General features: G+C 49.3%; 1 protein-coding gene across 3 annotated transcripts in view; it reads left to right on the forward strand.

The window, feature by feature from the left end:
* The window catches only part of LOC140428645 (transcription factor-like 5 protein), a 71228-nt gene that overhangs the window by 17478 nt on the left and 40804 nt on the right, over positions 1–12946 (forward strand). For all 3 annotated transcript variants that reach the window (XM_072515323.1, XM_072515325.1, XM_072515324.1), the window contains exons 4-5: positions 505–751; positions 8819–8960. In XM_072515323.1, the coding sequence (XP_072371424.1) occupies positions 505–751; positions 8819–8960 (389 nt within the window). The remainder of the gene's footprint in view (positions 1–504; positions 752–8818; positions 8961–12946) is intronic.

A 12946-nucleotide genomic window follows, 5' to 3' on the forward strand; every position in this document is an offset into this window, starting at 1 on the left:
ATTTTAGAGTACCCAATTATTTCTTTTACAATTAAGGGGCAATTTAGCATGGCCAATCCACCTAACCTGCACATCTTTGGGTTATGTGGGGTGAAACTCACACAGATACGGGGAGAATGTGCAAACTCCACACAGATAGTTACCCGGGGCCGGGATCGAACCCGGGTCCTCAGCACAGTGAGACAGCAGTGCTAACCACTGCGCCACCGTGCCACCCTAAAGAATGTATTTCTATGTGGTGACTTTGTATTCACCAAAAATGAACAACTGGTAGTCATGCAGTCAGTGTGAACTTTTTAATTTGACCCATTCTCACAAAGGAGAATAATAGAAAACCCTACAATTTTTTTCCCTGGACAATATATTTGTATAAGAACAATGTAGTTTTACTTTGGGATTCAACATCAGAAATGTGTAATTTCCATCAATTTTAAATCATCACCAGTTTACTGATATTTGTACGAAAGGAAAAAAATGATCCATATTGTTTTTTTCCCCTCACAGATGAAACTTTACGCAAGCAGGTAGCAAACAAACGCTGTCGCAGTCGCTCACGGCAAGCCAGCATAGAAACAGAGCACAAAGTTCTTAGTGATCTTACTAACATGACAGAGAGTCAAAATGCAAATGTTGCTCCAGGTGGACAATGGCAACCAACACATCCAACTCCTCCTGGCCCTACACATGGGAACCAACAGGAACTGAACTGCCAGCGAAGAGAAAGACACAACCGAATGGAGAGAGACCGCCGGTGAGTCTCGAATGGGCTAGGAGGAATAGCAGTTTTGATAGATGTTTAATTTAAAATCCAGACTACATTTTATTGACCAAATGATGTTCTGAATCAACAAGCATTTGCATTTAATCTTTGTTTCATGTCTCAGTCTCCATATAAGTAATGAAAAACCTGGAGGGAAAAGGCAAAAGGATTTAAATCAGCCTGTTTACCAACTTCAAACTGCTTTTAAACTGCCATTAGGATGTGAATGCTTTTACTTCATACTGTTTATTGTATTTAGATGCCTACCATTGTGAACTGTCCAGTGCATTGTAGATTCCCAGTATAACCTCTATATGCTTTTTTTTAAGGGGCAGTTTAGTGTGGCCAATCCGCCTTCCCTGCACATCTTTGGGTTGTGGGGGTGAAACCCACACAGACACGGGGAGAATGTGCAAACTCTACACAGACAGTGACCCGGGGTGAGAATCGAACCCGGGTCCTTGGCGCCGTGAGGCAGCAGTGCTAACCACAGGGCCACCGTGCCGCCCCCACTATGTACGACTATAACCCTGAATGTATATCATAGCACCCATTATACTTTTTTTGCTTGCCAAAATCTGTGATTTTTCTCAGTACGAAAATTAATTTGCCATTTGTCTGCCCGGTTGTCTACTTTAGTCTGAATCCTGCAAACCTTTAGCTTAATCCTGCCTTTTGCTTTGTACATTTATTCCAACCAGAAAATTTGACAAGCTGAAGGAAGAATTAATTGTTTGTATTGTTACATGTCACTCAGTGTCACAACATTTAAGTTAATTGGTGCTCAGTGCAACTTTGAAATTTCATGCAAAAAATTACAACTGTTATTTAAACTAGGCTAAGGAGGCTGATTTTTATTGTTTTTTTATAAATTTAGAGTATCCAATTGTTTTTTTTCCAATTAAGGGGCAATTCAGCGTGATCATTCCACTTATCCTCACATATTTGCTCCACTTACGCATGTGCTCGGGAAATTCCACATGGATAGTGACCGGGCTGGGATCGAACCCGGGTCCTCGGTGCCGTGAAGCAGCAGTGCTAACCACTGCACCACCTGCTGCCCTTAAGGAGGCTTATTAATGAAAAAAATTGAAATTAAACTAGAAATTGGAGCTGGCAGTGCGTAAACGTTTCGGGTATAAATAGACACTGAAGGGTCCAACATGACTTATTCTTTCCTTGCTTAAGGAGATTCACAAAAAGTATTTGTGCCAGAATTCCACCCATTGTATTTTTTTTTAAAAATAATAATTTTAGAGTGCCCAATTCGTTTTTTCCAATTAAGAGGCAATTTAGCATGGCCAGTCCACCTAATCTGCACATCTTTGGGTTGTGGGGGCGAAACCCACGCAAACACGAGAATGTGCAAACTCCACACGGACAGTGACCCAGAGCCAGGATCGAACCTGGGACCTCGGCGCCATGAGGCAGCAGCACTAACCAATCCTGTAGAACCCCTGCGCAGACCCTCTCAAGGCGAACTTAATCCTCTCCAACTTTATGAACCCAGCCATATCATTTATCCGGGCCTCCAGGCTGGGGGGCTTCGCCTCCTTCCACATTAGCAAGATCCTTCGCCGGGCTACTAGGGATGCAAAGGCCAGAATGCCGGCCTCTTTCGCCTCCTGCACTCCCGGTTCGTCCACTACTCCAAATATTGCTAGCCCCCAGCTTGGCTTGACCCGGACTTTCACCACCTGAGATATTGCTCCCGCCACTCCTCTCCAGAACCCCTCCAGTGCCGGGCATGACCAAAACATAAGGACATGGTTCGCCGGGCTCCCTGAGCACCTTCCACATCTGACCTCTACCCCAAAAAACCTACTCAACCTCACCCCCGTCAAGTGCGGACCACCTTAAATTGTATCAGGCTGAGCCTGGCACATGAGGAGGAGGAATTAACCCTACCTAGGGCATCAGCCCACAGACCTTCCTCGATCTCCTCCCCCAGCTCCTCCTCCCATTTACCCTTCAACTCTTCTACCAGCGCTTCTCCCGCTTCTTTCAACTCCTGGTGTATTTCCGACACCTTGCCCTCCCCGACCCATACACCCGAGATCACCCTATCTTGAACTTCTTGTGCCGGGAGCAATGGGAATTCCCTCACCTGTCGCCTCACAAAAGCCCTCACCTGCATATATCTAAAGGCATTTCCCGGGGGTAACTCAAACTTCTCCTCCAGTGCCCCTAGGCTCGCAAAACGTCCCGTTGATGACCAGGTCCCCCATTCTTCCAATCCCCGCCCGATGCCAGCTCTGGAACCCCCCGTCCATCTTCCCCGGGACAAACCGGTGGTTACCCCTGATCGGGGACCACACCGATGCCCCATTGCACCCCGGTGCCGTCTCCACTGGCCCCAGATCCTTAGCGTTGCCGCCACCATCAGGCTGGTGGTATACTTTGTCAGCGAGAGCGGCAGCGGTGCCGTCACCAACGCCCCAGGCTTGTTCCTTTACAGGACGCCATCTCCATCCTCTTCCATGCCGCCCCCTCTCCCTCCATAACTCACTTGCGGATCATCGCCACGTTTGCTGCCCAGTAGTAGCTCCCCAGGTTTGGCAGCGCCAACCCTACTCGGTCCCTACTCCGTTCCAGGAACCCTCTCCTTACTCTCAGGGTCTTATTCGCCCACACAAACCCCATAATACTCCTGCCTACTCTCTTAAAAAAGGCCTTCGTGATCACGATGGGAAAGCACTGAAACACAAACAGAAACCTCGGAAGGACCACCATTTTGACCGACTGCACTCTACCCGCCAGCGAGAGCGGTAACATGTCCCATCTTTTGAAATCCTCCTCCATTTGCTCCACCAACCTCGTCAGATTCAGTTTATGTAGGGTCCCCCAACTCCTGGCTATCTGGATCCCCAGATACCGAAAGCTCCCCTCCGCTCTCCTCAGCGGTAGGTCCCCTATCCCTCTTTCTTGGTCCCCCGCCTGTAATACAAAGAGCTCACTCTTCCCTACATTGAGCTTATAGCCCGAAAACTCCCCAAACTCCCTTAGAGTCTGCATGACCTCCACCATCCCCTCCATTGGATCCGCCATGTACAGCAACAGGTCATCCGCATATAGCGACACCCGATGCTCTTCTCCCCCTCGGACCACCCCCCTCCATTTATTAGACTCCCTCAATGACATGGCCAATGGTTCGATCGCCAATGCGAACAACAGGGGGCACCCCTGCCTTGTCCCTCGGTACGATCGAAAGTACTCCGACCTCCGCCGGTTCGTCACTACACTCGCCATCGGGGCTCTGTAAAGGAGCTTAACCCAATTGATAAACCCTACCCCGAACCCAAACCTACGCAGCACCTCCCAGAGGTACTCCCACTCTACCCGGTCAAAGGCCTTCTCCGCGTCCATAGCTGCCACTATCTCCGCCTCTCCCTCCTCCGAAAGCATCATTATCACGTTTAAGAGCCGCCGCACATTGGTGTTTAGTTGCCTGCCCTTTACAAATCCCGTCTGGGCCTCGTGGATTACCCCCGGGACACAGTCCTCGATCCTCGTGGCCAGCACTTTTGCCAGCAACTTTGCATTCACATTGAGGACCGAGATCGGCCTGTACGATCCACATTGCAGTGGGTCCTTGTCCCGCTTTAGGATCAAAGAAATTGTCGCTTGCGACATTGTCGGGGGCAGGGTCCCCTCCTCTCTTGCCTCATTAAAGGTCCTCACCAGTAGAGGGGCCAACAGGTCTGCATACTTCCTGTAGAACTCCACCGGGAATCCGTCCGGTCCCGGGGCCTTCCCCGCCTGCATGCTCCCCAAACCCTTGCTCAGCTCCTCCAACCCAATTGGTGCCCCCAAACCAGCCACCTCTTGCTCCTCCACCCTCGGGAATCTCAGCTGATCTAGGAATCGTCTCATCCCCTCTTCCCCCGCTGGGGGCTGGGACCTGTACAGCTCTTCATAAAAGGCCTTGAATACCTCGTTTATTTTCGTCGCACTCCGAACCGTGGCTCCCCTTCCATCTTTGACTCCCCCTATTTCCCTCTGCCACCCTCTTACGGAGCTGGTGTGCCAGCATCCGACTAGCCTTTTCCCCATACTCGTAGGTCGCCCCCTGCGCTTTCCTCCACTGTGCCTCCGCCTTCCCTGTGGTCAACAGGTCAAACTCCGTCTGGAGCCGTCGTCTTTCCCCAAGTAATCTTTCCTCCAGGGCCTCTGCGTATCTCTTGTCCACTCTCAAAATCTCCCCCACTCACCTCTCCCTTTCCATACCCTCTGTCTTCTCCCTATGAGCCCTAATGGAAATGAGCTCTCCCCTGATCACCGCCTTCAACGCCTCCCATACCACCCCCACCCGCACCTCCCCGTTGTCGTTGGCCTCCAAGTACCTTTCGATACACCCCCTCACCTTCCCACACACCACCTCGTCCGCCAGCACTCGCACATCCAGCCGCCACAACGGGCGTTGGCCCCTCTCCTCTCCCAGCTCCAGTTCCACCCAGTGCGGGGCATGGTCCGAAACGGCTATAGCCGAATACTCCGTCCCCTCCACCCTCGGGATGAGCGCCCTACCCAGAACAAAGAAATCTATCCGGGAGTAGGCTTTGTGTACATGGGAGAAGAAAGAAAATTCCCTGGCCTGCGGCCTTGCAAACCGCCATGGGTCCACTCCCCCCATCTGATCCATAAACCCCCTAAGTACCTTGGCCGCCGCCGGCCTCTTTCCAGTCCTTGATTTGGAGCGGTCCAGTGCTGGATCCAACACTGTATTGAAGTCCCCTCCCATTATCAGGCCTCCTATCTCCAGGTCCGCAATGCGCCCCAACATGCGCTTCATGAATCCTGCATCATCCCAGTTCGGGGCGTATACGTTTACCAACACCACCCACGTCCCTTGCAGCCTACCGCTCACCATGACATATCGTCCTCCATTGTCCGCTACAATAGTCTTGGCCTCAAATGACACCCGCTTTCCCACCAATATTGCCACCCCTCTATTCTTCGCGTCCAGTCCCGAATGGAATACCTGTCCTACCCATCCCTTTCTTAACCTGACCTGGTCCGCCACCTTCAGATGTGTCTCTTGGAGCATGGCCACGTCCGCCTTCAGTCCCTTTAAGTGCGCGAACACTCGAGCACTCTTCACCGGCCCATTCAGGCCCCTCACATTCCACGTTATCAGCCGGATTGGAGGGGCTCTCACCCCCCCCACGCCCCGCCGACTAGCCATCTCCTTTTCTGGGCCAGTCCCGTGTCCACGCCTCCCTCACCCTCTAGTCCCCCAGAGGGGGGACCCCCGACCACCTCTTCTGTGTCCCATTCCCTTTCGGCCAGTGCAGCAGCAACCCTTTTTCCCCCCTCCCCTCACCCCCGCTAGACCCCTGTCTAGCTTTTTTGCTCCCCCATGTCACTCCCGTAAGTCAGCTGACCCCAGCTTCCCCCGCCGTCCCATTGACCTCCCCGCGTGGGGGTCTCCCAATCCATATGCATTTCTTCGTTCCCCTTCCCGCCTTTCTTCCCGCGCGCGGAAAAAAACCCTGTGCTTTCCAAAGCCCGCTCCGCCCCCTCTGGCGCAGCTCCTGTCGCGGCCCTGTCTCTCTCCCCCAGCCCATGTAACATTTCCTGCGTGTAATTGACCCCCTATATACAACAACCATCACACATCAAACCCCAAAACATCCCCCCCACCCTCACAAACCCTCAGTTAGAGTCCAACTTTTCGGCTTGTACAAAGGTCCACGCCTCCTCAGGCGTTTCAAAGTAATAGCGTTGGCCCTTGTATGTGACCCACAGTCGCGCTGGCTGCAGCATTCCGAATTTCACTTCTTTCCGGTACAACGCCGCTTTGGCCCGGTTGAAACCCGCTCTCCGCTTTGCAACCTCCGTGCTCCAGTCCGGGTATATTCGGATCTCTGCATTGTCCCACTTACTGCTCCGCTCCTTCTTGGCCCATCTCAGGACCCACTCTCTGTCCGTGAACCGGTGGAACCTCACCACCATCGCCCTTGGCGGCTCATTTGCCTGGGGCTTCTTCGCCAGCACCCGATGTGCCCCGTCCAACTCCAGCGGCCTCGAAGGGGCCTTCGTGCCCATCATCGTCTCGAGCATCGTGCTCGCGTATGCCCCAGCATCAGCCCCCTCCACTCCCTCAGGGAGACCCAGGATTCGCAGATTCTTTCTCCTCGACCTGTTCTCCAGGTCTTTGAGTCTTCCCGCCCACCTCTTGTGTCGCGCCTCGTTCTGCTCCACTCTCACCGCCAGGCCCACGAGCTCATCCTCATTCTGACTGACTCTTTTCTGTACCTCCTGGATCTTAGCTTCGTGGACCATCTGGATGATCCCGAGTCCTTCAATTGCAGAAAGCATAGGCGCCAACATCTCATTGCGCATCTTCTCGCGCTGCTCCTCGAAGCAGCGCTTGATGAACTCCTGCAGCTCCCCTTTGTCCCTGGCTGCCGCCATTTTGTTTTCTTTCCCTCGCTTCTCCCGTTGCTCCAGTGCCGCTCCTTTGGCCGTTACACTTCTGGTCCGTTTCATACAAGTTGGCAGTGTTTGCTTCACCAGTCTGCCCCAAAAAGTCTATGGAAACTCCTGAAAAAGGTCTGAGAGTCGGTTCCAGACGGGAGCTGCCGAATGCGCGATCTACTCCTCCATGGCCGCCACCAGAAGCCTTCAGTGATCTATTAAGGGTACTTTACAAGGCATTGGTAAGACTGCACCTGGAGTATTGTGCACAGTTTTGGTCCCCTTATTTGAGGAAAGATGTAGTGGAATTGGAGGCAGTCCAGAGGAGGTTCACTAGATTGATTCCAGAGATGTAGGGTTTGTTGTATGAGGCGACATTGAACAGTTTAGGCCTATACTCTCTAGAGTTTAGAAGAATGAACGGAGATTTAATTGAGGTATACAAGATGCTAAAAGGTATGTACAGAGTAGACATGGAGCTGATGCTTCCTCTTGTGGGGCATTCTAAAATGAGAGGTCATAATCTTAGAATAGACGTAGCAAATTTAAAAGAGATTTGAGGAAAAACTACTGCTCCCAAATGTTTGTGAATCTGGAATTCGCTACCCCAGAGTGCGGTGGATGCTGGGACAGTGAGGAAATTTGAGGAGGAGTTAGACAGATTTTTAAATGGTAATGGGTTGAAGGGTTATGGAGAATGGGCAGGACAGTGAAGTTGAGGCCATGATGGGAACAGCCATGATCACATTGAGGGTGTTAGGCTGGGAGGCTAAATTGCCTTCTCCTGCTTCTAGGTCATGGGTTTTAGGGAGGAGATGCTCTGGCTGATTTTGCAATCCAGCTCTTGGTCTGTACCATAGTAGGTCGCAGATGAGGAACATATTAGCCATGATAGGATGGCAGAGCAGACTCGATGGGCCGAATGGCCTAATTCTGCTCCTACATCTTATAAACTTACAAAGAGTATGAATAGATCATTGAGAAAACGTGATTGCATTGAAGTGAGTTGGTTTTGATTCAGTTAAAATTTTAGTATCCTAAGTATTGTTGATTGATTGGAATGCTCAGTATTTTGATCATGAGATGCAGGAGTAGGCTGTTTGGCCCATCAGATCTGCTCCGCCATTCAATGAGATCATAATGGATCTGATATGATGATCCTAAACTCCACTTTCCCGCCATATCAGTATTAAATTTGATTTTCTTACTGGTAAAACCTGTCTATCTCAGCCTTGAACATACTTAGCAACCCAGCTTCTCCATCCCTCTATGGTAAAGAATTCCACAGACTCAGTACCCTCTGAGAAGAAATTCCTCCTCATCTCTGCCTTAAATGGGCGACCCCTTACTCTGAGATTATGCCCTTTCGTTCGGGACCCTCCCACAAGGGGAAACAACCTCTCAGCACTACCCTGTCAAGCCCCCTGAGAATCTGATATGTCTCAATGAGGTTGCTTCTTATTCTTCTAAACTCAGCAAATGATAGCTTTGAAATATGATTCTCATAGTAAATAATTAGTTCTCGCAAAAAGCAGTATATTGAATGAATAGAGGACAGATGAGATGCATCAAATACATGATACTTGTATTTTTTTGTAATTAAAGTAAAGATTTACTGAAATGTTCATATATTTGCAGGCGTAGAATCCGTATTTGCTGTGATGAGTTGAATTATCTTGTTCCATTCTGCAATTCTGAGACTGATAAAGCTACAACTTTACAGTGGACCACTGCCTTTCTCAAATATATTCAGGAAAAACACGGTGATACACTAAAAAAGGTAGGTTACATTTTTCCAAGTATTCGTCCATCTTCTGAAGACAGTGCCTCACAGTAGGGCAGTAACAGAACCACAATCATCCATATGACTATTGTTCACGTTTTGAGCTTTGGTAGCAAGCATTGCGTCACAAATGATCCTGTCCTCGCCTTCATAATACATTTTCAGTACCAAGCGTGGTTCAATTCTGGAATTCCCTGGTTTGTATGGCTCAGTGCTGTGCCACAGGCTGTCTAATTGCTGAGGTGTCAAGGGTGTTGGTCAGGTTGTGCTTAATCCAGCAGCCAGATGGAGTGTTTAGAATATTGGATTCCTACTAAATCTTAAGAGTTGAAATCTACTAAGGTGCAATCTTTTTTTTAATAAATGTTTTTTATTGGATTTTTGAACAGAGTATATTTGCTGTTATGTACACAGGATATGATATATATATAAGTAGGCATCTGTTTGTGCCGGAGAGACAATTCCGGAGGTCAATCCTCGAATGGGTCTGGTGCCGGTGTTGCTCCTTGCTCCTCCCGGACGGATTTCACCGCCGTTGTCTTCTCGTGGGCCCTCCCATCCTCCGCCTGTATTCTCCTTTTCCTCTGTTCCTGTGGATGTCAAGTTAGTTAACGTTTCCCTGCCCCCCCCCCCCCCCCGGCTCTCCTCTATTGTTCCCTGTTTCTTTTCACTCCCCCCCCCCCCCCCCCCCCCCCCCCCCCCTGTGGTTCGCCTTTCCTTCTTCTTAGATTGAGCTGTTTCTCCACCCCCCTTCCCGGTCGATCTCTCCCTCTCATGTTTTGGCTGCTTTCTCCTGGTTCTTGGCTACCTGGCTATTCTTCTGCTTGTTTGTTGGCCACAGACAAGTTCCGGAACAATTGGGTGAATGGCTCCCACATTCTGTGGAGCCGTCGTCTGACCCTCGGATGGCGAATTTGATTTTCTCCATTTGGAGAGATTCCGAGAGGTCGGACAGCCAGTCTGCAGCTTTGGGTGATGCTGCTGACCGCCAGCCGAAAAGGATTCTACGGCGGGCGATCAGGGAGGCAAAGGCAAGGGCGTCTGCCCTCCTCCCCAGAAATAGATCTGGCTGGTCTGAAACATCGAAGACTGCCACTTTCAGGCATGGCTCCACCCTCACCCCCACCACTTTGGACATTGCCTCGAAGAAGGCAGTCCAATACTCCACAAGTCTGGGGCAAGACCAGAACATGTGGGCGTGGTTGGCCAGGCCTCCTTGGCACCGTTCACATCTATCCTCCACCTCCAGGAAGAACCTACTTATACGAGTTCTTGTTAAGTGGGCTCTATGTACCACTTTTAGTTGCGTCAGGCTGAGCCTTGCACACATGGAGGTGGAGTTGACCCTATGCAGTCCTTCGCTCCAGAGTCCCCACCCTATTTCGATCCCCAGGTCCTCCTCCCATTTCATTCTTGTTGCGTCCAGTACGGTGTCGGCCCCTTCTACCAGTCGGTCATACATGTCGCTACAATTTCCTTTCTCTAATATGCTTGCATCCAGTAACTCTTCCAGTAATGTCTGGCGTGGCGGTTGCGGGTAAGTCCTTGTCTCCTTCCGTAGGAAGTTTTTGAGTTGCAGGTATCTTAGCTCGTTCCCCCTGGCTAGCTGGAATTTCTCTGTCAGTTCGTCCAGTGTTGCGACCCTGCCGTCGGTGTATAGGTCCCTGACTGTCAGTGTCCCCCCGTCCTGTCTCCACCTTTTGAAGGTGGCGTCAGTCAGTACTGGTGTTAACCTATGGTTGTTGCAGATGGGAGCTTTGTCCGACATTTTGGTCAAGCCAAATTGCTGCCGTAGTTGGTTCCAGGACTGGAGTGTGGCTATCACCACCGGGCTGCTGGAGTGTTTTTTGGGTGGGGATGGGAGTGCCGCCATGGCGAGGGCCCGGAGGGAGGTCCCCTTACAGGAGGCCTCTTCTGCGCGCACCCATTCGGCTTCTGGCTCCTTGATCCATCCCCTTATTCGCTCGGCTGTCGCCGCCCAGTGGTAGAATTGTAGGTTTGGGAGGGCTAGCCCTCCCCTTGATTTTGTTTTTCATAAGATAAGATGCAATCTCAAGCTTTTCTTTAAAGGACAAGTTAGTCCTATCTTCTTTGACAGGAAAACTTGGGATTGTGCTGTACTTAGTTTACTCTACACATTGGGAAGTCATTTTGATAGCTGGTTTGTTAGAAGATTTACAAAATAAACTGTTCCAATTACAATGATCTGTGAAATTGCAATTACACAGAACATAATGTGGCAGGGGGATGGGAACCGATGCAGAAAGTCAGAGGGAAGTAAGTTGGGGACAGAAACAAAAGGCAGTAAAGGGAAAAGTAGAAGGCAGAGAAACCAAAGACAAAAAGGGCCACATTACATCATAATTCTAAAAGGGCTATTAATACCAAAAAAACAGGCCTGATAGCTCAGTGTCTCAATGCGAGGAGCATTTGTAATAAGGTTGATGAATTAACTGCGCTGATAATCATTAACGACATGATGTAATTGGGATCACGGAGTTCTGGCTCCAGGGTGATCAAGGATGGGAACTCAACAGCCAGGGATATTCAGCCAGGAAAGATAGAGGAAAAGGAGGTGGGCTAGCGTTGCTGGATAAAGAGGAGATTAGTGCGTTAGTAAGAAAGGACAATAGGCTGAACGATGTGGAATCTGTATGGGTGGAGCTGTGGAACATGAAAGGTCAAAAAATGTTAGTGGGAGTTGTGTACAAACCATTAAACAGTAGTTGTGAGGTTTGGGATGGCATCAAACAGGAAATTAGAGATGCATGCAGTTGGGGTGCAGCAGTTATTATGGGAGACTTCAATCTGCATATTGATTGGGCTAATCAAACTGGTAGCAATGCGGTGGAAGAGGATTTCCTGGAATGATAAGGAATGGTTTCCTCGACCAATATTTTTTTTTTTTAAATTTAGAGTGCCCATTTCATTTTTTCTAATTACGGGGCAATTTAGTGGAAGGTGGGACTGGTACAAACCGGATGGGTTGCACCCAGGCAGACCTGAGACCAATGTCCTTGCGGGGGCTTTCACTAGTTCTGTTTGGGAGTATTTAAACTAGTGTGGCAGGAGAATGGGAGCCCAGGAGTCCGATCAGATAGCTCAAATTCAGATCAGGAAAATTGAGGTGGAACATTAGCTAGTGATGTAGAACACGTACTGATAGACTTGGAATTACAGAAGAACCAGAGTTTAAAAGGTATCCAACAAGGGAAAATGGTGGGGTTTATGCTCAATGCAGAGAGTATTACAAACAGTAGATGAATTAAAGGCAGAGGTAGACACATGGCAGCAGGATGTCATTGCTATAACAGAAACCCGGCTAAGGAGGGGCAAAATTGGCAGCTCAATATCCATGGTTATAGAGTCTTCAGACACGTTGGAGTGGGAGATAAAAAAGGAGGTGGAGCAACACTAATGGTTAAAGAAACAGTTCCAGTTGTAAGAAGGGATGATATACTAAACGGGTCAACAAACAAGGCTTTATGGGTTGAGCTTAGAATTAAAAAGGGACAGGTACTCGACTAGAAATATACTATAGACTCCCAAATAGTGAAAGGGAGATAGAAGATCAAATATATAGGCAAATTTCTACCTGTAAGAACAAGAGGGCAATAATAGTCGGAGACTTTAACTATTCCAATATCAACGGGATTCAAACAATATAAGGGGAACTGAGGGAGAAAAAATCCATACAGTGTGTCCAGGAAAATTCTTTCAACCAATTAGTGACCAATCCAACGAAAGGAGATGCAATTCTAGACCTAGTCTTGGGGAACAAAGAAGGTTAAGTGGGTGAAGTGACAGTTGGTGACCATATCGGGGATAGTGATCGCAATTCAGTTAGATTCAGCATTACCATGGAAAAGGACAGAGATAAAGCAGGAGTAAAGGTTTTGAATTTGGGGAAGGCATATTTTGCAGAAATGAGAAGGGACTTGCCTGAGGTGGACTGGCCAGCACTGCTAGAGGATATATCTGTG

Source organism: Scyliorhinus torazame, chromosome 8, assembly GCF_047496885.1.
Source record: "Scyliorhinus torazame isolate Kashiwa2021f chromosome 8, sScyTor2.1, whole genome shotgun sequence".
NCBI lineage: Eukaryota > Metazoa > Chordata > Chondrichthyes > Carcharhiniformes > Scyliorhinidae > Scyliorhinus > Scyliorhinus torazame.